General features: G+C 30.8%; 1 protein-coding gene across 4 annotated transcripts in view; it reads right to left on the reverse strand.

Moving 5' to 3' along the window:
- Positions 1–5,529: 5,529 nt before the first annotated feature.
- The window catches only part of LOC123269049 (tyrosine-protein kinase Drl), a 238,310-nt gene continuing 218,884 nt past the window's right edge, over positions 5,530–24,955 (reverse strand). For 3 of the 4 annotated variants that reach the window (XM_044734562.1, XM_044734568.1, XM_044734552.1), the window contains 5 exons: positions 22,219–22,423; positions 10,256–10,412; positions 9,774–10,041; positions 6,580–6,766; positions 5,530–6,388 (listed from right to left, as the gene is read on the reverse strand). In XM_044734562.1, the coding sequence (XP_044590497.1) occupies positions 6,140–6,388; positions 6,580–6,766; positions 9,774–10,041; positions 10,256–10,412; positions 22,219–22,423 (1,066 nt within the window). In that variant the 3' untranslated portion in view covers positions 5,530–6,139. The remainder of the gene's footprint in view (positions 6,389–6,579; positions 6,767–9,773; positions 10,042–10,255; positions 10,413–22,218; positions 22,424–24,955) is intronic. The other variant, XR_006510346.1, reaches the window with a different exon arrangement.

Below are 24,955 nucleotides of genomic sequence, written 5' to 3' on the forward strand. Positions count from 1 at the left end.
ATAAAAAATGTCGTGAAAAAAAATCAAGATTTTGATAGCTTTTTTTGTCTTCAAAAGTTGAAAAAAATTTTGGCTCTCATTTTTTTGGATAAAATTTATATTTTATTTTTTTTTATAAATTTTTTTTTGAAAAATACATAAAAAAATGAACAATTAAAAAAAAAATTGAACATCACAAATTTCTAAAAATCTTATAAATTTTTTTGAAAATTTGTTAAAATTGTGATTATTAATCTTGTTTTTTTTTTAATTGTTTATTTTTTTATGTATTTTTCAAAAAAAAAATATATCCATAAAATAAAATAGAAATTTCGGTCATAAAAATGAAAATTAAAATAGTTGACCCCACACGGAAAGAACAAGATGACACTGGATATTATCCCAGATTATACTCAGTAATATCTGTGGTGAAAAAAAATTTCATAGAGTAGCTGAAAAAATCCAGATTATACTGTGTGATATCTGGATTATACTCATTGTTATTTGGATTATACTCATTGTAATCTGAATAATACTAGCTACTATCTGAAATTTTTTTTCTCTCAATATAATCTAGGATGATATCCAGTGTCATCATGTTCTTTGCGTGCACTCATGAATATTTACCGTAAATTTTGATAGTAAAATTTTTAATGTCAGTATTTTTCAATTTTTCTGTCTAAATCTTCGATTTTATCGCAATTTTAAATAAAAAAAATACAAAAAAAAAGCCTTAACAATATTTTCGCACATGACAAAGTACTTTCACCCAATTATCAAAACCTTACAAATATTTATACGGGTAACTATATAAATCCTTAATTAAAAAGTAGTTTGCGCAATTTTTCATAATATTAAATTCCTATTACGGTATTTATATTTATTATTCGTATTTAAATAAATAAATATATATAAATATTTATATAATCGAAGGTCAAATACGACAATGGGATTTACAAAGTATTTTCCGAGTCGGAGGAGCTTAATCGTGTTAACTTTAAACGCAAATAACTAATACGTACATTTATATTCATATATATATATATATATATATATATATATATATATATATATATATATATATATATATATATATATAATATCGGATAGGAGTAAGTCTGTTAGATACCTCCAGTAAATCTATCTCTCCAGTTGGTCGCCATCATTGTCGTACAGAGTACAGAGCAGTATTGAATGCTTGCAAATATCCGAGTTTCGTAATTGAGGACAGGCGCTTCGATGGAAAGAAAGATTTACGTGAGTCAAGAGCGATCGAGTTTCGCATTTATTGGCCTCGTTCCCTCTACGGAAATCAACAAGTCGTTTAACAACAACTATTCGCTGATTCCACTCTAAGTGATTTTATCAATTGTCTTTCATTCTTACCCACTAGAAGAGATTTATCTTTACTTATAACTTACTCACTTTGAATAATATATATATTTATTTATTATTTTATTTACTTATATTTATTTATACAAGTCATTCATGTCATATCAATTTCTTCAGTGGCGTTTAAGCTAATAACAAACATTTTTTATGATCTGAACGCTCATTATTACTACTTCAAATATGCACATAACATAAATAGTATTTATTAAATACATTCATATATATGTATAAATGTTTGCGCAAACGCACGGAGAAACTTTCATTAGTAGTTTATTCAATATTAATACCTATATATTTTTGTCGGAATCGAGAATAAAAATTAGATAATTTTACTTTTTATATTCTGATACACTCAAGATAATTTATTCAGTACCTTCTATAAATTCATCTTCCGATAAATCGACTGTTAAATTATAAATGATCATTACGCAAACAAATAGTAATAAAATAAAGAGTTATTCTATTAATTTTCAATTCCAAGATATATATATATATATATATATATATATATATTCGATTTATGTTGTTATTCTTATTTTAAATTTATGAATCTCTTTTAATCTCGTTTAATCATCAGACTTATTGAGATACGGTTTGATTAAAGCAGCTCGCGGTTGAGCGTCAATTATAAATAGCACAACTTTTACTTTCAGCGTTTGGAAAATACCACCCGGATTGGGTCAAATAGTTGTTGCTGTTGTTAATAATATTATTATTCCTATAATATTTAAGTTAGATAAAATTTAAACATCCTTTACATCATATCAATATTCCACGTGGATCATATCAACTCTTCGTGCCCAAGACATTTCACCCCGACGTCTTCGGCAGCTAGAAAGAAGTTAAGAGTCGCTAGCTCTTTCTCAACTTTAACTATAAATTATGCACTGATAAAAAAATCAATTTGACTCAAGAGCGAAATCTTGAACCAAGAGTACTATTTTGAAGAAAATAACTTTCTTGAGTTAAGAGAATAAATTCTTGAGCCAAGAAATTATTCTTGATTTAAGTAAATTTTTCTTGTCTCAACAAGATTTCTTTGTATTTAAGAAATCATTTTTTAAACATCATTTCTTAGTATTTAAAAAATATTTCTTAGTATTAAAGAAATATTTCTTAGCATTTAAGAAATATATATCGCGTTACTAAAACCATAAGGGCGTATCTCAAAATATACGCCCTTATGGTTCTACAGAACCTTATACGCCCTTATGGTTCTGTAGAACCATAAGGGCGTATAAAAAAATTTTTTTTGCTCCAATCAATGTAAAAATATTGAAAACATTAACATCTATGGAAAAAACGAAAAAAAAATTTTTTTTTGAGATACGCCTTTATGGTCAGGATCATCTGTGTCTAAGATAATAAAAGTAAAAAAAAAGATTTCTTAATTTTTTTTTTAACTAGATAATGACGAAAAAATTTATAAACTATGACCATGGCTGAAAATTAAACTTTAATAATACCGATGATATTTTGTGGGACAGTGCCTGATGTACAAAAATGATTTAGATCATCAAACTTGATCCAAGATATTGGTATTGAAGAATCATAACAATTCTCAAGAATAAAGTTCTTTTTGAATATCTTTTTTAAAATTACAGTTCTAAATGGCTTACAAAACTCTTTTGTTAATTGTAAATAGATCTGAAGTAAAAAAAAATCAATTTTGAAAAACTTTGAGGGTAATTTTATTAACTTGAAGACATACCGATTGTTCTCAAGTTGTTATGAATTTATTTTTTCTTAATTTTTTATTCGTTTTTTCACTCAAATAAATATTTGTTGATATAAATTAAGTTGTGGAGTGATAATTTCTATCACCTTTGCAATTTTTTTTCTTACTCCGACCTATAATTGATAATAAACCGAAAAAACAGGATACGCCCTTATGGTTTTAGAAAAATGTTTTCTTAAAACCATAAGGGCGTATCACAAAAAAAATTTTTTTTTTCGTTTTTTCCATAGATGTTAATATTTCCAACATTTTTACATTGATTGGAGCAAAAAAAAATTTTTTACGCCCTTATGATTCTAGTAACGCGATATATTTCTTAGTATATTTTTTAAATACTATAAAAAATAAGAAATATTTTTTAAATACTAAGAAATAATATTCAAGAAATGATTTCTTAAATACAAAAATTAGGGGTGTGCGAATAGTGTTCGAATCGAATCGAATCGAATAGTACTATTCGATTCGAAATTCGAATCGAATATTCGAATAGTTTGAATAATTCGAATAGTTCGAATAATTCGAATAGTTTGAATGATTCGAATAGTTCGAATAATTCGAATAGTTCGAATAATTCGAATAGTTCGAATAATTCGAATAGTTCGAATATTTTAAATAATTGAAACAGTCGTTTTCTGTCGATAAACCAACTAATTTTTATGTAAAAATTAATTCGTTTGATTTTATTTGACTAAAGGAGTATTCATAATTATTTGATAGTAAAGGCTGCTTATTATATTTGTAATAAATATTTCTTGGTGAATTCGGACCCCCTGTTTCGGGGCACCTCGTCATTTTGACATTTCTCCGGGAAAATTCGATTTTATTTTAAATAAGATCTACGACACGATGGTTCAGACATTGAAAGAAGAGTGTAAAGGTAGCAATGAAAAGCGACAACAATGAATACGTCGCATAAGCTTTTTAATAAAAGATTTTATAGATATGATATTTACACAGTAAAAATTTTGCGTCATTGCGTCAAAAATTTTGTGTTAAAAATTTTATGTTAAATATTTACACTTTTGTGTTAATTTAACATTTTTCTGTGTTAATTTAACACAATTAATGTTAAATTTACACATAAAAGTGTTAAATATTTAACACAAAATTTTAACACATAATTTTTTGACGCAATGACGCAAAATTTTTTACTGTGTATCATATTTGTGAAATATATAAAATATATAAAAATTCGTGTGGGTATTTAAATGATAGATCTCGATAAGTGTAACTCGAGGATGAGCTTGTATCGTTCGTTAAACATATCATCAGTAGACAAAATACAAAGTCATTCTTCAATTCTTGACATTTTTAAGACATAAGCTCATCCTGATGTTACGCTCATCGAGACCTTTCATTTGAGTACGCACACGATTTTTTTCATATATTTTATAAACCTATATGATATTTCCCATATTTGTGGAATATATAAAATTCATAAAAATTCATGTGGGCTATGTAAAATATTACTATAATGTAATATAGCTATAGACGTAATTTATTTCAGTTAAGAGAAAAATAAATTAATTTAAATAATCTTAGCTAGAGATAAAGCTATAGAATTTCCATAGTCTATATTTACACTTTTTCAATGTCTGATCTATCGTGCCTGTAGATCTCATTTATTAAAGAAATCGAATTTTTCCGGAAAAATGTCAAAATAGCGAGGTGCCCCGAGGCGGGGAGTCCGAATACACCAAGAGATATTTATTACAAATAATAAGCAGACTTTACTATCGAATAATTATGAAGACTTTATTTAGTCAAATAAAATAAAACAAATTAATTTTTACACAAAAATTAATCAGTTTATTAACAGAAAACGACTGTTTGAATTATTTGAGCTATTCGAACGATTCGAATTATTCGAACGATTCGAATTATTCGAACTATTCGAATTATTCGAACGATTCATTCGAACGATTCGAGTATTCGAATATTCGATTCGAAATTCGAATCGAATAATTCGATTCGAATTCGAGGCGAATTATTCGTAAACTCGAATATTCGCACACGCCTAAAAATCTTCTTAAATGCTAAGAAATCCTTCTATCAGTGCAAGAAAATCATTTTCTTCAAAATGGTATTCTTGGTTCAACATTTTGACTCTTGAGTCAAGTTAATTTTTTTCTCAATGTACATTTTTCTTGTCTCAAGAATTTTTTCATCAGTGTGTTAAAAATTAAGATTTTCAATTTTAATTGCCATCAGATTAATTTTTGTTTTGTTATTTGTTGATTTTCGTGAACCTTACCACCAAAGTGGCACTCTCGAGTTGCAATTTGTAACTCACCCTATTTCACCATCGTCCTTTTCCTCTCACTTCTGGCTAGTTGCCGGCGACGTGAGCAAAAAAAAAATAATACTCTGTGCTCGATGTGGCGAATTGTCTTTAATAAAAAATAGTCCTTTTTTGTTTCTCCTGCGCCCGCTTTTCCGACTTCTACTCCACTCATTGCTCTGATAAAAGTAAAAAAAAAAATAAAATAGACAGCGATAGTTATCTTACGACTTATTGCCCTCTTAATTAATGTCTCTGGAGCTTTAATGGCGTATAAAAATAAATACGTATCATTATACAATAAGAAGAATAATTGTACAGAAAAACTTGAAAGATTATCCTTAATCACGGAACCGAAAAACGCTTATCAAAGTTTCTCTGACAAAACTATTTTTAATTTAAAAATTTTATAAAAAATTGACACTATAAAAATAAAAAAAAAAAAGTGTTACAGGTTCTATGTTTAATTTTGGGCACGGAACAATCCACGTGATTATTTGTCACCATACTATACGTATATATAAATATAATACATCATTAAAATTTATAATAATTTATCTTACCCCCTAAAAAACTAAAAAAAAATATTCGACCCTGAAAGTTAACATTCCTGGCTTCAAAATATCAGTACATAAAATGTAATTAAAAATTTTTAATTGTCCATATCAATCTTGAGCTGACTAGATATCTCCAGTCCCAACTCATATCTATATCTCTGATTTACTAGCATCTATTATTCAGCAAACACCTCAGATAAATCCACCGAGCGCGTCGTAGAACTCCTGAAGATAGGCAAGAAGCTGGGGCATAGTTGGCCTGTCCCGAGCCATTCCCAGCCAACAGACTGCCATCACGGCAAAAAGCTCATCTGGACAAGGGCGGGGTTGAACAAGTCGGTAGCCGTCTCTCAGACAGGCCATCATTTCGAAGGGATCCACCTCTACGTAGGGCTGCCCGCCCATTGTTGCCAATTCCCACAGGAACACGCCAAAAGACCACTGAAAAATATATTTCCCATTGCATTCATTTGCTCCCCATTCAATTGCAATATAAGTAAAGTGCACTTTTTTAAAAGTTGACAGTTGTTTTTAAAACCAGTAATTAATTTTATACTGTAGGCTAATTGTACAGAGCTTAATGCTAAGTTGAGTCTCGAGGGGATGGTAAGACGGTAATTGCAATAACTTACAACATCGGTAGCCGTACTGTATTGATTATGCTCGAGACTTTCCAAAGCCATCCATCTAATTGGTCGGTTTTCATTGTCACCAAGACAATGATAGTCCTGGGGGAACAGGTCTCGGGCCAATGCTGCGTCTGCTAAACGAACTCGGAAGTTATTCGGCTCTATTAAGCAGTTTCTTGTTGCAATGTCCCTGTTGTTTAGTAAAATATTTCATTTTATTTTATTTATAATTAGCAATTTTTAACTTGTTTACTGATAGAAGGATTTAGTACGGAGTACTACTAGTCATTAATTTGGGAGAAACAAATATTTTGTACCCATCAATTTTATTTGTTACAGTTTAAAAAATGATTTCTTTAGATGAACAAAGCCTTATTACATGGAAATAGATATTTAGTTCCACCAAATAATATTTAGTAACAGGTACTAAATATTTCTTTGGCAAGTATTGTCGGTAGATGGCTATGCATTAATTCCAATGTTCATGTGATACATAACCTATTCACTAACTCAAATTATTTTATTCAGCTCGATTTTGGGAGATTTATTTAACCTTTAAAAACACACATACTCCCAATAAATGTCCCAGGCATTTTTATGATCAGAAAAATTGTTATTTTATTACTAAAAAAAATTTATTACGAAAGTAAAAAAACCTTTCTATTTGGAGCATGGAAAACTAAAATGAAATAAATTTTAGTTTTTTTTTGCTATAAATTCGTAAACCACCGAAATAACAGTCCCCTGGGCTGTCCCATTCCCAAAATTAAAACTTTAAGATTAAATTTTAAGTTATTCGTCCATAATATATAATTTGGTCCATAATGTTTATAAACTTAATTAGTTAACTAACAATCTTCTTCAATAAAAAGTACCGAAAATTAATTTGTTTCATTAAATTCATTAAACCAAAGTTTGTCCCAGGCATTTTAAGAACAGTCCCCTGCCAGAAGTTCAAAGCCAAAAATTCAGCGTGTTATTTTACCTTTTGTAAGGTTTATAAGGACCTAAGCAGCCTTGAGTTAATAACCATAGGGCTGTTAGCGCTTTATCGGCATTTTATTTAGTGTCAAAGCACCGTTTGTGCTGGAAATATGTGTCTGGGCCACTTCAAAACTCAGTCCCCTGGCAACTATTTTTATTTATAATTTATTTATAAAATTGGATCCATAAGTCTTAATATTATTCTAATTAATGTAAACATTCATTGAGAACTTGAAAAGTTGAATGCATTGAAATAGTTTGCTTGATTTTTCTCAATTTGATAAAAAAAACAGTCCCCTGGCAAACAGTCCCCTGTGATGTTATATGGCAAAAGATACACAAACATCGAAAAAGCAAAAATTAAATCGGCTGTTTATTAGGGGTGTGCGAATAATTCGAACTTACGAATTATTCGTTCCGAATCGAATATTAATATTCGATTCGAAATTCGAAATCGAATAATTCAAATTTTCGAATTATTCGAAATTCGACGAATAATTCGAAAAAATTCGAAAAGTTTCGAAAATAACACTTATATACGTGACTGAATAAAATAGTCAGTACTTGTCTCGGATAGCCTAACTGGAAGAGCCCCTTTGGCGCGTAACCGAGAGATCTGGGTTCGATTCCCAGTCTGGGCTGTCTGATTATTTTTTCAATTACGGAAAAAATTCCCCACTGAGTAGGTCCTCCTTTCCCCCTTTTCTATCCGTTCTTTCCCAACTCCCTTAAAATTTGCTTTAATATATGGCTGATATATGAATCATCGAAATATTACTGGATCTTCTATTGTTTCCAATTTGAATCCCATTAGATCGTGTATAAAAATATTATATTATATTTATAAATTATATTTATAAATTTATTTATTCACTAGCTGTTACCCGCCCGCTCCATTGAGCACCTTATAGAATTGTATTTTAAGATCTAGACACGAAATTCAATTGGAGTATTGTTTTGACTTGCACAGATTTCAAATTCCAGCATTGAAAGTTTCAGTTAAAGTAATTGCAGGTCTCATAAGTGAAGTTGAAATCTGCCTAGCTTAAAAAGTGCGCGACGAATTTTCCGTTAATACAAATTTTTTTCCGTGACATCTATTTTGTATAGAAAACTAGAAAATCGAGCGCGCTTCTTCCTTTGTATTTTAAAAAGTTATTAATTAAGAAATGACGGGAATGTTACAGTGATTGCATATTAAACGTTACAATGAATATTAGCTAGAATAATTACATAGTTAAAAGGTACAGGCCAATCCGATGGAATTTGAAATCTGTGCAAGTCAAAACAATACTTCAATTAAATTTCATGTCTAAATCTAAAAATACAATTCTATAAAGTGCCCAGTGGAGAGGGCGGGTAACAGCTAGTAAATAAATAAATTTATAAATATAATATTTTTATACACTATGTAATGAAATTCAAATTGGAAACAATAGAAGATCCAGTAATATTTCGATGATTCGCGAATTTTTCGAACTATTCGGGGTATTCGAAAATTTTCGAATTATTCGAATTTTTCGGAGTATTCAAATTTTTTCGAATTATTCGAAATTTTTCGAATTATTCGTCGAATTTCGAATCGAATATCAATATTCGATTCGATTCGATTCGAAACGATATTCGCACACCCCTACTGTTTATTTATTATGATTAAGCTGATATTTTTGTAGCCCTTGTTAATTTTTTTTCTAATAAAATCAAAAATAATTTGGTCGGACAATTTTGTACAGATTTAAGACGTCCTTGCAGAGAATCACCTATTTATATCTTTTCTCAGTGGAGTTCAGTTTAAATTTTTTAATTTGTCTATTATTGATAAAAACTTGTTTAATTTTAAATATTATAAATGTCTCAAACAAAAAAATATAATTTAATGAGATTCTTTTCTTTATAATACCTTATATTTTTACTTAAAATTATTTATTTTAATTAATATTTTTATTTATTTTAAATTAAAAAGTTAGGTTACACGCTAAAATTAGCTAAAAAATTAATTTCTTTGATACCAATAAACGATTTATTGAGTAGCAATAAATCATTTGTTAAATACTACTAAATATTTATTTGGTGGAACTAAATGGGCTTTAATAAATAATTTAGTACTTGTTACTAAATATTTGGTAATTAAAGGTTTGTTACTAAATCATTAAAATCTTATTAAATCCTTCTGTCAGTGTTCAATAACAAAAAGGCAAGGATGAAGTCCTTACCTGTGCAAGAGACCGCGGCCGTGTAGAAAAGCGCCAGCACGAGACACCTGCACACCGACATTTACCAAATCGCGGGTAACTGGATGATGAAACCCGTCGGTAAGGTAGGTCTTGAGATTTAGCTCGCTGGGTGAACTCGCGTAAGCCAACAGCGGACATGGATTGTCCAGGCATGCAGCCACCAGTGACGCTATGTTCCCGTGCACTAGGCCCGCTAATTGGGAGCCTTCCACCACCAGCAGTGAGGCTTGGTAAGCTGATGCCACTTCTGTTGAAATATTTACGCGTTATTATTTTCAGAATCAATATTTATGCCCTCGTAAGTTGATAAGTTATTGTTATGGATGCTGTTATCTACTTTACCGCAAGTAGTAAAGTTTGATCCCGGATAATTATATTATGAGGCATCAGGCGATTTGGGACATAGCAAGGATATAGGTATTGTGTTAAGGGTGTTTATGTTTTGAAAGCTGTTAGCTCACCTGTTACCGTTTTGATGATAACTTCTTGTTCTCGACCGGCGATGTTCAGCGAACCCTTATAAACTCTTCCGAATGTCCCTTCTTGAATGACACTTCGGCAATAGAGTGCTGATCTCGGGATCGCCATCGCTCTCGCTTTATCACACGGGTCGGTTGTCTGAAATTTATTCATTTTTTATTGTAAATAAAATTATTTTTAGATTAAAAAAAAAAATGCAAAAATGATCGAAGAAAAATGTTAAAAAAATTCAAAAAGGTTTTATTATAGTAAAAATTTAGCTATACCGTATAAATATAAAATTATTTAAGATTTTTTTGAATCAACTAATTTTGGAGTTGTAAAATATCAATAGTTTACAATCGATAATTATAAAATATTCTAATTATTTATTTAAAGTATATGTTTCTTATAAAATAGTTCATGAGCCTGTTTAAAAATATTCATTGAAAAAAATTAAAAAAATTCGCTCTATGCAAATTATTTATCTATATATATATATACTTAGAAATTGAAATCAATTGGAATTATTGAAAAAAATTCAAATCTCATGACAGTGAATTTTTTTCAATGAATATTTTTAAACAGGGTATTTATTATTTAACCTAGTGATAATATCCGTTTAAATAATATTTATTTAAAAATAATATTAATTACATGAATTAAAAGACAAATATTGTAGTTACGAAACTAGATTTTGTTTCCAATAAAATTCGAGAAAATTATCAAAATGGTCTATAATATAAATTTAAAAAAATATGGACAGAATTATTAGATTCGATAAACAAAATGATTAAGTATGTATTAAAAAATTATTAACTCAATAAAAAGATACCTAAATATATCAGGCACTACAATATTTGTATTTTAGTTCAAATATTTTAATTGATGAAATTATTATTATTTTTAAAAACATATTAGTTGAAAAAAATTATTATCAAGTTATATAAAAACTAAAATATTTAATTGATCACTTCTTAGAATTGATTATTAATATATTTCATATTAAATGGTATTTCTATCGAATTTGAAAATAACAACGTTTCGTTGGATACTTTGCGACTAGCCTGTATATGAGTTAACTAAAGAAGTATAACTTCAAAAAAATCACGTTTCTAGAGCTTCAATATCACTTGAAGTAATAACAAAAAAAAATTGAAAGTTTTATCCTTAATATAAAGTAATGGATTAAAGGATCGAATAATAAAAAATTCTATTACGGATAATCTGCAGTAGATTGGATTATTTTTTATGATAATAAAAACATATTTTAGTAAAAGTATAAAGATAATAGAGAGGTAAAAATAATTTTCTTGGACTTTTGTATAAAACCTGAGGGAAAAATCTGTAATAACGATATTACGTTATTAAAGCTTCTTACAACAATGCTGTATATCTATGAGTACCATTATTATTTAGCCGGTGAGGCTTCTCAGTGATACGAATTCTGTTCTGAGGATACATATATATATATATATTTGAGGACTGTACTGTCAGGAAAAGTAAAGCTTCTAGCAGTAGGAATAGCATTTCATCCTCAGAGGATATCAATCCCTCTTTGTTGAAAGTAGACGAGGGTAGTACGCCGCATCAGCTCGCCGAGCGAGCGAGTGGATGGGAAGACCTGGTCATTCATTAATTTCAATTTTACGGAGTTTTGCCTTTGGCATCAAGTCCATCAGCATCGACTCCCTCTTCTCTTGACGCTGTTCTGTCTTTTGTGCTCTCGACAATTTACGCTCGTTTCTATCATTCTTTAAGTACACATTTCTTTTTCTGTATAATATATATATATAGGTATGTATGTGTAGAAATAAATGTTTGAGTTTTTCCCAGTGCTATTTGGCTTTTGTGAGAGCTTAAAAAAAGTTGAAATGCATTAACCGAGAGACAGGACAGATGGATTGAGAAGCTGTTATCCATTACCCTCCTCTCGTACTTTGTATGATATTGAAATCAACAAGGGGATTTTAAATATAATCGAGGGTGAGAAAGCTCCTCTCATCGCCCACCATTCTCTTCGTCACACAGGGATTCCCCTGATGCGCGAATTTTTAAGGTGGTTTATTAAAAAACTTTGTATATGATAAAATACGTGCTAAAAGTTTTATCATGTTTTCCTTTAACTTTTTTTTTTCTTCAAGTTACACCTTATTTATATTTCTTTTAAATTTTTAAATCCTACTTAAATATTTTGACATAATTAAAATTATTATTATGCTGGTCTTGTTACTTTTAGAGTGTTAGTCATTACTTATTTGTCCTGTCATGGAATTAAATTTTTTTGTGAAAATTATTTAAAGGAAAAAAAAAATTTGGGAAATATTGACTAGGGTCAACCATTTTAATTTTTTCGAACGAAATTTCTATTTAATTTTATTGATGTATTTTTTTTTAATACATAAAAAAATGAATAATTAAAAAAAAAGTTGATCACAATTTTAACAAATTTTTTAAAAAATTTATAAATTTTTTAGAAAATTGTGATATTCAATTTTTTTTTAATTGTTCATTTTTTTATGTATTTTTCAAAAAATAAATAAAATAGAAATTTTATCCAAAAAAATGAGGGCCAAATTTAATTTTCATTTTTTTCAATGAAATTTCTATTTGATTTTATTGATATATTTTTTTTTTTTAAATACATCAAAAAATGAACGATTAAAAAAAAAAAGTTTACTATCACAATTTAAACAAATTTTACAAAAAAATTTATAAATTTTTTAAAAAATTCTGATATTTATTTTTTTTTTAATTATTAGTTTTTTTATGTAATTTAAAAAAAAAAAAAAACATCAAAAACATCAAAAGAAGATATAATAGAAATTTTATCCAAAAACATCTTTTAAAGGCAAAAAAACTATCCTTATCTTTATTTTTTTCTTTTACGACATTTTTAATCATAAATGCGCCGTAAAATCAAGCAGAATCGAAAGAAAAAATTTAAAAATGTTAATTTTTGACCCAATTATGGCCAAAAATGGGATTGACCCCACTTATAAGTAATTATCAAAAATTCTTGACTCTAAAATAAATTTTTTTAACTCAAAAAAATAATAATTTATTTTAAATGGAGTTGACTTTGTATAAAAAATAAATATATAAATAAAAATAAAATATTATAATTGAATAAGTTATAAAAAATGAAAATGAAAATATAAAAAAATAATAGCAGTACATAATCGTTTGTTTGGACACAATGACATTGAAATAAATTGTTAAAAAGTTAGTAGCGGAAATGGATTACTATTCTCAGCCCTCGAGGGGTTGAATCGTCGAGTGCATTAGCATGAGAATGAGAATTCTGAAAAATAGTTACAATTTAGCAGTCCCATTCTCGGCAGTTGGGTCAACTAAAAAAGATGCAGCAAAAAATAAATAAAAATAATCGAGAATAGTAGACAAGAGGAAGGAAGGACTACAAAGGAAGCAGCAAAAATAAAGATAAAAAAAAAGTAACTGTATGCCGGAAAAGCGAGTGTGTCGGCAATACGCAATCAGCCGGTCCAATATTGGAATCGGAAATAATTTACGAATCCGTAGTTGTAGTTCGAGTAGAGAGCAACAACCAACAGCTCGCAGCATTTGGAAGTTCGCACGAGCTGTCCCGCGCGAAACGCATTAAATGCAAATGCGCTAATTCCACGGGCTTATAGTGGGTTCGAAGCCTGTAATTATTAGAGAGCCCTCGTTATGCGCATTCACGCTTACACATTGCCGGACAATATTAACGGACATTTATATGTACGATCTGTTAAGTCGAATAAATTCATTTTCATCGTTTAGCTCACAAATGTTACTAAGTGAAATTTCGACGTTTAATTCGTCCAATAATTATTTATATTTAAATTTTAAAATATACTGTAAATAATTATTTAGATAAAGGAGAATTTTTAATTTTAAAATTAACTTTTAATTCTTTTAAAGCCTGCTCGCACATGAGCGCTTCATAAAATAATTATTTAGTACACTGAGAGATAATTTTATTTAATAGTAATAAAAAAGTTTCTTTTGGACTTGAAAAAAAACTTAGTTAATAATAATAAAATTATATTTCACATAAATAAAATTTTATTAGTATTTGATAAAATTTTCTTGAATACTAATATGTGTTTATTAAAATAACCACGAGCGTCGCTTTCGTTTGCTGTCATTAATACGCGTAGTGTGTACTTGTTCCAAAAGTTTGACAGTAAGCAAATAATCTCAAAAAAAAAATTAATATTGATCAATTTAATTTATTAAGGTATATAAGGGTGATTCTCTATAAGGACGTCTTAAATCTGTACAAAATTGTCCGACCAAATTATTTTTGGTTTTATTAGAAAAAAAATTAACAAGGGCTACAAAAATATCAGCTTAATCATAATAAATAAACAGCCGATTTAATTTTTGCTTTTTCGATATTTGTGTATCTTTTGCCATATAACATCACAGGGGACTGTTTGCCAGGGGACTGTTTTTTTTTATCAAATTGAAAAAAATCAAGCAAACTATTTCAATGCATTCAACTTTTCAAGTTCTCAATGAATGCTTACATTAATTAGAATAATATTAAGACTTATGGATCGAATTTTATAAATAAATTATAAATAAAAATAGTTGCCAGGGGACTGAGTTTTGAAGTGGCCCAGACACATATTTCCAGCACAAACGGTGCTTAGACACTAAATAAAATTCCGATAAAGCGTTATCAGCCCTATGGTTATTAACTCAAGGCTAGTTAGGTCCTTATAAACCTTACAAAAGGTAAAATAACACGCTGGATTTTTTTTGGCTTTGAACTTCTGGCAGGGGACTGTTCTTAAAATGCCTGGAACACACTTTGGTTTAATGAATTTAATGAAACAAATTAATTTTCGGTACTTTTTATTGAAGAAGATTGTTAGTTAACTAATTAAGTTTATAAATATTATGGACCAAATTATATATTATGGACGAATAACTTAAAATTTAATCTTAAAGTTTTAATTTTGGGAATGGGACAGCCCAGGGGACTGTTATTTCGGTGGTTTACGAATTTATAGCAAAAAATCAAAATTTATTTCATTTTAGTTTTCAATGCTCCAAATAGAAATGTTTTTTTACTTTGGTAATAAATTTTTTTTAGTAACAAAACAATTTTTCTAATAAAAAAATGCCTGGGACAGCAAAAAACATCCTTACAGAGAATCACCCATATATTAGTATTTAAGAAAATTTTTATTTATATTTATTAAATAATATTAAAATTTTATTACTATTAAATAAAATTGTCTCTCAGTGTAATATTATTTTGAAGTTTGTTAATACTTTTGTTTAATATTCTCTCCACATAATAACATTACATATTTTATCAAAAGTAATAAACTCTAGAGACTAATACTCAGTCAGCGTCGGAAAAGCATTTGGTACCTTTAATAAACACACATACAGTGAAGTACAAATGTATACCTAGTCACTTATACCGAGTGCTCACTAGTATTCGAGATTTGGTTTCGCGAAACTCCATAGAGAGAAAGAGAAGGAGAGTAAAATACATGAGACTAACTTGATTAAAACTTTCTTCATCCGTCAAGCACCACGGTTTATTCACACATGAATAAAGTAAAGAAAACATACTGTACAGTACACCGCAGGCGTATCAAATATATAAAAGCACTGGGTATATAAATGTCTATTGAATCTCCGGAGACTCAAGAGGACTCAAAAGCTGTATACCGGTGTGTATTTACCAGGACGACTGTACTCTGTAGATTCTAACAGTCAGCAGCTCAGAGTCTGTCTGTAGTCATCATAATACGTTGATAAAATAGTCTTGAGGATGTCAACCGTATCGTTTGGCCCGACAGAAGATGTGCAGCATCAATAGAAGCAAGTGGAGTTTAAGACGGATGGTAGAATCGAGTAGAGGAGCGAGCAGTAGCAGAGGGAGACCGTTTTCTGGAAGGACGATTACTTCTATAGCGGGCTGGAGCTTTGGAGAAGACATTCAAGCTTCCAAGGCTGTTTAGGGGGAGCGAAGAGATAAGAGGAGCACAGTAAAGGCATACGCGTACACCCGGTAAATTGATCCAAGATCAAAGCCAAAACAATCACAGGACCTACTTGCAAGCTCACCCATACTACGTGCCTAGTACTACATCGAAACTGTTCAGTTCCTCTTACTCTATTACTCGTGTATTATACCCTCTTCGTTGTTGCTCTTGCTCTTGCCCGGCACGACCTCTGTCTTAACTTTCATCTGTCCGTTAGACAGTCTTTGTCGCACCTCTCTGACTCTTCGGATTGACGCTCTCGATCGGGGATTGCTCAAGAGAAGCAACCGCGTGTGTAACCTTCTCTTCTATCCAACTACTGTTGCTACCACCCGCTTTTGAAATTTCTCCGGTCTGTGTATCGAGTGTACGGAGTTTACTCGGGTGAGATGTCCCTCTGGGATATGCTAAGCCGTGCAGTCATTGAGGTAGAGTCACAAGATACAGATATATATGGGTGATTCTCTGTAAGGATGTTTTTTGATGTCCCAGGTATTTTTTTATTAGAAAAATTGTTATTTTGTTACTAAAAAAAATTTATTACCAAAGTAAAAAAAGATTTCTATTTGGAGCATTGAAAACTAAAATGAAATAAATTTTGATTTTTTGCTATAAATTCGTAAACCACCGAAATAACAGTCCCCTGGGCTGTCCCATTCCCAAAATTAAAACTTTAAGATTAAATTTTAAGTTATTCGTCCATAATATATAATTTGGTCCATAATGTTTATAAACTTAATTAGTTAACTAACAATCTTCTTCAATAAAAAGTACCGAAAATTAATTTGTTTCATTAAATTCATTAAACCAAAGTGTGTCCCAGGCATTTTAAGAATAGTCCCCTGCCAGAAGTTCAAAGCCAAAAAAAAAATCCAGCGTGTTATTTTACCTTTTGTAAGGTTTATAAGGATCTAAGCAGCCTTGAGTTAATAACCATAGGGCTGTTAGCGCTTTATCGGAATTTTATTTAGTGTCTAAGCACCGTTTGTGCTGGAAATATGTGTCTGGGCCACTTCAAAACTCAGTCCCCTGGCAACTATTTTTATTTATAATTTATTTATAAAATTCGATTCATAAGTCTTAATATTAATCTAATTAATATAAACATTCATTGAGAGCTTGAAAAGTTGAATGCATTGAAATAGTTTGCTTGATTTTTCTCAATTTGATAAAAAAAACAGTCCCCTGGCAAACACTCCCCTGTGATGTTATATGGCAAAAGATACACAAATATCGAAAAAGCAAAAATTAAATCGGCTGTTTATTTATTATGATTAAGCTGATAGTTTTTTAGCCTTTGTTAATTTTTTTTCTTTATACCTTGGTCGAAAGTACGCATCTTTTGCACCTATTTCGCGGCAGAAAGTTAAAGATTCGTGCATTGATTAAGCTACACATTCGCCTTCTATAACAGCGGGAGCATAAAATGCTTTCGTTACCGCGACTGACATTAGTCATTTGTTACTAACTATGTTTTGTTTACGCTGATCATTTACGATTGATGGTACAATACAACTTGGTTATATTTCTTTCTTTCTTCTACTTACATGAAATATTTCATATATAGATAGAGATATAGATAAAAATATAACTGTCGTAAGAGTGAGTAGATGATCCGATGTAACTTTATAACCAGGTTGTACTGTACTGAGATTCAGTTTGACAGTGACGTGTGTAAAATGGATCAACTTTATTTAATTAATTAATTATTTAGAAAAATGTACGCAGTAACAACAATTTAATTTGATTTTTATTAATTATTGTTAATTTTCAGATAATATGCTCGTTTTTTCTATTTTTAACCGAGAATAATCTTTATTATGTTTGTTGAATTCAAGAAATTTCAGTTTTATTTAATCTAAAAATTAAAAAAAAAAATGTTTTTTAATTATTTTTTATTTGATTTTACATTAATTTTTTTTTATTTGATGCCTGCCCCCCCCCCCCAGCCCCGACCAGCAGCACTCGCTTCGCTCGTGCCACAAATGTCAGGGGCAGGCATCAATTTTTTGTCGATACAGTACATGAAATATTTTACGTACTTTCGACCGACTATAAAGAAAAATAGTATACACTACACGGGCAGAAGTTTGAGAGCTTTGAACTGCGCGCCGTGATCATAGCGCGCAGTGCAGAAATCTCAAACTTTCTGCCCTGACAGTGTAATATACTATTTCTAATAAAATCAAAAATAATTTGGTCGGACAATTTTGTACAGATTTAAGACGTCCTTATAGAGAATCACCCATATATGCGTGTATTTATATGTAAACAGTGTAAAGTAACACGAGCAGAGAGAGGAGAATATTTATATATGTATTTTCATTGTTTGCCAAGGAAATTAATATAAAAGGTCTGTCTTGTCGAGACTTTGTCGTTTGACGAATAGTTGTTGTGTTCTGGGTTCACTTTTATTTGGAAGTGTAACTAAAGGAGTGAGTGTGAGAGGAAAAGCAAAAGGGTGAGACGGAGAGACGGAAAATAATGGTAAGAAGACATTAGACATGCTGGAAAAATAAATACTGAAATGAGAATGCTATTCGGACCATAAGACGCACGTGGCAAGGGAAATAATAAGTAGGAAAGGAAAGAAAAGGGAAAAATAGGGAGGAAAAATTGAGAGTGAGAAAAGCAGAGATGAAAGAAATAGTCGTAGGGTGAACTGTAAAAGTAAACGCGGCTTTAGTTTTATTTTATTTTAAGATTCTTTATTTTTCTCGTTTTATCCTTTTCTAGTTGCAATGCTCGTACTCTCGACAGAGCATCGTCTTTTTGCCGTAAGCCCGCGTATGCTTTTTTTACTCTTGATCCCATTGCTCGCACGCGGCGCTTCAAAGAGAGTGTACTGGCGAAAAAGTATAGTATAGAGTATAGAGCGAGCCAAACGTCCGGATCGCTCAAGGAACTTTGAGAAAAAAGTAAAATAAAATTTATTTATATGTGGATAGATGAAAAAAAAAAAAAAAGTTGAAATTTGGCGAGTCGAGCTTCTGAAATAATAAAAAATAAAGGGATTGGAAGAAAAGAAGGAGGAGGAGGAGGAGGAGGAGGAGAGAAGATAAAAAAAAGACTAAGAAAACATATTGACTGGAGTTAGTTGGTACAAAATGCCGAGTGGCTTGTGTCGGCGATCGACGGGGGTTGAAATGGGTGAATAAAAGCCGGAAAAGTATGCGCCGAGGATGGACAGAAAGAAATCCGGAGTTCTAGATGAGAGAAAGGGAATTGAGATAAAAAGAGCAAGAGTAAACGAAGGGCAAGCTGAATGAAGGGAGGAGGAAAAGTTGTTCGTGGAAAGCGATTCACTCGACCACAAACTCGATAAACTTTTGAGCCACTACTCTCTACTCTGGCTCGTGGATCTACGTCTCGCACGGTTTCCGCTTCCGGTGCGCACTCACCAAAGAAAAAGGATCAAGAGACGCTCAACTGTTTGAGAGCTGAGGGCTGGTAATACTGCTGGGGATCCAAGAGCCAGAGAGCCGGCTCGCGAGGTAAGGAGGAGAGCCTGTACTGCTTCCAAGCGGCGAGGTAGGTAACTCGAGTACAAAAGTTTAGCTCGGGTTAAGATGGAATAAAAGCTCTGTAGAACCGAGAGCTCAAATTGCTCAGTTACAACGAAATCGGATTTTCCGTTAGTGGAAAACAGTAAACACGAGTGTCGGGGCGAATACTTTTAAGCTACAAGCTTAGTTCTTCAGACTTTTCTCGGATCTTGTTGCTAAGATGATACGTCATAACAGCAACAGCACTCCTGGGTGGTAAATATTGTAGCGACACCCTGCAATGTTGTGTTGTGTGCCGACGAAACATGAGTAGACTAGTGCCTGCATTTTAGGGAGCTCAATAATTCACCAACTACACGTAAGTTGTGACGACCTGCTCTCTTGAATATTGTAGTGATAACATAACACCGTGGGGAGCTCGAGAGGTGTATTTGTTTTTAACAATTTCTATCTTTTTTAACAGTCAAATACTTCTTTTTGTCATACACGGAAAACAGTAAACTGTAATAAATGATAGTTGATTTATAATAAGTTATGATCGACTGGGAAAAATTACGATTTCAAACAGTAAAATTGTGATTTTAATAATCACTTTATAATATTTTTCATTTAAATGCTATAATTTATACTTTACGTGGAAGAAAATATTATTTTAGACAGTAATATTTGCTGTGTGAATGTCGAAAATGTGAAAGTATAATAATTGAGAATTTTGACTGTGATATTTATCATTTCGTACACAGAAAGAAAAATTTCTTGACTGGAGAACAAAATTCTTGGCTCAAGAAAATTTTCGGGTGCCTGAAGGAAGGCCGAAGTAAAAATTTTTCGAGAAATTCTATTCTAGGTGGGTCATTTTTTCTTAATTCTTATCATAAATACTTGATACAATAAATTTTTATATTTGATCAAGATTGTTAGATACTTTAGGGAAGCAGTGCCACCTACTTCAGCTGAGAAAAAAATTTTCTCACCTTGAGAAAATTTTTCTCTTGAATATTTGATACCCATTTTATATTATTTTAGCGTGCAATTATATTGAATGAAAAAAAATGATGAAATATTATTTGATCTTCCTATTTGACATGTTAATCAATAAAAATATTAATGAATATTTACTTCTATCTTTATATTTAATTTTTTGGAGCAAGAGAGAAATTTTCTCAAGACAAGAAAATTTACTTCTATCAAGAACTAAATTTTTTGGAGCTTCGAGGCTGAATTTTCTCAAAACAACAAGATTTTCTTGACTTAAATAAATTTTCTTGGATTAAGATACATATTGACGTTCTAATTAGCAAATTGTCTAACTCCATTTTAGAAAATCTTGCATTTGTACGAAAAAACAATTAGTTTAAAATTAATTATCACTCAAAAAAACAATGTAATATCTAATAAAGGTATAATATTTTGGTTTGGATCATTCAAATTATTTATAATTAGACTAAATGTTAAAAAATCACTCTCTAAAAAATAAGGAGTTAGACCAATTGCTAATTAGACCCTCGATATTTCTTAAAGCAAGAGAATTAATTTTGTTGGAATAAGTGAAATTTCTTGTCAAAAAAAATTTTTTTTTCGTTCAAGAAAATAATTCGGAAGAAAAATATTTTCCTGGCTCAAGTGAACCTTTTTTTCTGTGTACTTTCGTCATAAATATAAAAATATACCATTATACCGGGCTAGGACAATACACGTGTGCATTTATTGGTAGACTGAATGCATATGATAAGATATCAAGAGCGCAGTATAACTTTACATACTATCTCTTCTTACAACTCGACGTCAAGTCTTTCACTTGGACCACCTTCCGGCAACCTATCCGGTGTGTCGTCGTACCCTCAAGAAAGCGTCTTTGAGTCTGTCATTTGAATGGCAACCTAGACAACGAGACTCACAAACCTGCACAATAGTCTCCCGAGATATGATACGAGTTCCTCTCGGCGTGTATACAGAATATAGTACCTAAGGTGGTGTAATGCAGTAAAGTAGAGTACGCCGCAAACCAAATGTACCTGTTTAAAATTCTCCCATTTGCATATCGCGATATACCCAACCGGGAATGTCTTTTGATAGTGTAGTTAGTCTGTACTCCCTTACCCTTACCCTCACCCTCACCCTTGTCTATACGGCGCTGTGGGAGCGGAGAAAAAAAATAAAATAAAAACTAAGCCAGCGGATTTGGCCTTATCTTTGTTCGCTTGAACTTACTAATACAGCCACTGATACTTTGATACTTTAATACTTTATTCAACGAGCATTGTTCTGATAATTATTGTTCTTGTAATGATCATTCTTGGAGCTAATGATGGCTCTTTGGGATAATGCGGCCATACAGAGGATGTTTTTTGTTTTTAAGTAATAATTATTGCGCTATGAATTAAGCGGACATGTGTATTGAAGGTACATTGGATATATGGGCAGTGTATGAAAGATTCTCACCTGGCTTATGTTGGTAACGTGACTTGCTGCGTAATAACTCGCTCTGGAACCGCAGGGCCGCGCGTACAAAGGCTCAAGGTCTGCAATAGTCGCGTAACTTCCGGAATTGGCGCTTCCTGGCCTTGGGTCCACCCTTACCAGCACAGAACTTCCGGTCAGTCCGCCCGTGCCCGCTGCTGAGTAGCTGCAGCATGGCAGTGTTTTCCTGAAATCACCGGCAATTATGCAACACTTTTCTATTTTTTAATAAAATATTTAGATTTTTTTAAATAATTTAACAATTAAATCTTCCGGTTTTTGTAATATAAAATTGCAAATTACTTAAATGTATTTATTAACTTGTATTTTATTTTTTTTCTAACACCAAGTCCACATTAAAAATTCGTTTACTTCCTGAAAATAAATTTTCTTTATTAAAAAAAATTTTTGCACGCCTCATAAGCGAAGCGGATGACGTTGTGCTCTACACTTGCCTTACAAAAATCAAGCGATTTCTTGAACTAAAATTGTCTCTATTTATTTTCGATCGCACTTGTAGAACAATATTTACACATAAATGTACACTGATAGAAGGATTTATTTGTATTAAAAAATATTTGTTAATAGTTAACAAATCATTTATTAGAAACCACTTTTTAGTATTAAACAAATATTTCTTAGTATTTAAAATAATTTATTTGTATTTAATAAATCTGACATTCATTTATTGAATATTATTAAATCTTTTTAAATACTAAGAAATATTTGTTAAGCACTGAAAAGTGGTCTCTAATAAATGATTTGTTAAATATTCACAAATATTTTTAACTATAAACAAATCCTTCTATCAGTGTAATGAAAAAACACTAGTTTCAACACATGACATTTTTAAAAGACATTTCGCTTTTTAAATAAATAAAAAAATATTTAAACAAATTATTCCGTGGACGTCTTGCTGTCAAATCTATGTATGAAAACTGGCGTGATCACGATAACTGCCGAAAAACTTAACTGATCAAGTCCATTTATTTTTTATACGCTCCAGTATGATTTAAAACTAAGTCCTTTCGAAGATCATGGTCTAATTCAACGTAGTTTATTTATAATTAGCAATAAACTAAAAATCCACTAATCGTTTGTAGATCTATATCTATGTAAATAAGGTTCGTTTACAATACATGCGCAGTACCTTTCTTTTCTGGGTGGACAATGACGCGAAAGATTTAAAAGTATTTGTATTTTATTTTAATCAATTTTATTATGAAAAATGAGATTATGAGGCGCGCACTTTTGGATTTTCCAAACTTTTTTGAAAAATGATACATAAAATATCGAGCCAAAATTTGAGTCGAGTATTTTAATAATAAAAAATCTAGAATTTGTAATTTTACAAAAATTTTTAACAGTTTTTTAATAATAGATAATTAATTAGACAATCACTAATTTAAAGTTTAATTTTAACAATAATTATTTTTCGCAATTTTAATACTGAATAATTGAGACATGATATTGATATCAGTAAAAATAATAATTAAATTTTGATTCACTGAATTATTTTTGTAATTAACAATCAAAGTTCGGCTTATATTTAAGTATAAGATGATTTATTTAAGTATAATCAATTTTATTATGAGGCGTAGACTTTTGAATTTTTCAATTTTTTTTTAATATCAATTAAAGTAACTAAAAGAAACTTTTGTATGAGGAATAAAAAATTAAAAACAAAGAGACAAACTAAATTTTTCGCCATTAAAAATTCTAGGTCGAATAGATTCTAGATAACTGTCGGTCTTTGATAGTTTTTGATAAATTTTTTACAAAAAAGTAAAATGATTTCTCGTAGATTGTAAAAGCTGAAATAATTATCGTTAAAAAAATAAAAATCTCTTTGACATATTTAGCTTTAATTCTAAGCGTTTGACGAGGGAGGAAAGAATAGAAAGAATGTTCATTGGTTTTTAACAATCCTCTTGAATATGGTAATGCACAAGCAGCAGCCGCAGTAGCAGCGGCAAAAGCGAGGGTGGATAAAAAATAACCGGAGAAAGAACCGAAGACAGGAACAAATTTTGGCTCACCCTCAATATTCAGTCGTCATCGCCATTTCCAGAGAAGAGGCTCACACCCTCAGACTAACTCATACCTAGCAATAATAAATATATATATGGATATAGATGTAGGTGTATTATGTCGAATTCGATAAGAACGGAGAAGGTTGTTGTGTGATATTGTCGGATGATTTGCATATTGCCCTGAGGGTCGTAGATCGCCGTAGCAAGCGAGATCCGTAGCTCCGTCTGATCTGAAGGGTTCAAGTTGCTTCACCGAGCAGAGTCTACCCCAGAATTGCCAAGTACGAGACATCTTCGAGCATTGTCCTCCTCGAACCTCCATTATTCAACATCCTACGTCCTACATCTAACCATCTACCACAACCATTACCACACGTCCTTGTATCTGGTGAGTTTCCTCTGTAACGAGGTTCTACACTCTCTCTCTCTCTCTCTACAACATATATATACATATATGTATTGAACAGATGAGGCTGAGATGAAGGGAGAGCCTAAGTGGATCCTTAAACACGTTAACTCGTCCGCTTTGTACAAGAGGGGATTGATGCTTATCAACGATGCTTGCGACGTACTTGTGATTAACGGAGATCCAATGACCATAACAATGAATTTGATTTCCCACGAGTTTCTCTCATCATTTATACGGAAATTACATACCTCATGCCTCGAAGTACCTTATGGTATAT

The sequence above is a fragment of the Cotesia glomerata genome, linkage group LG1 (genome assembly GCF_020080835.1).
Source record: "Cotesia glomerata isolate CgM1 linkage group LG1, MPM_Cglom_v2.3, whole genome shotgun sequence".
Classification (NCBI taxonomy): Eukaryota; Metazoa; Arthropoda; class Insecta; order Hymenoptera; family Braconidae; genus Cotesia; species Cotesia glomerata.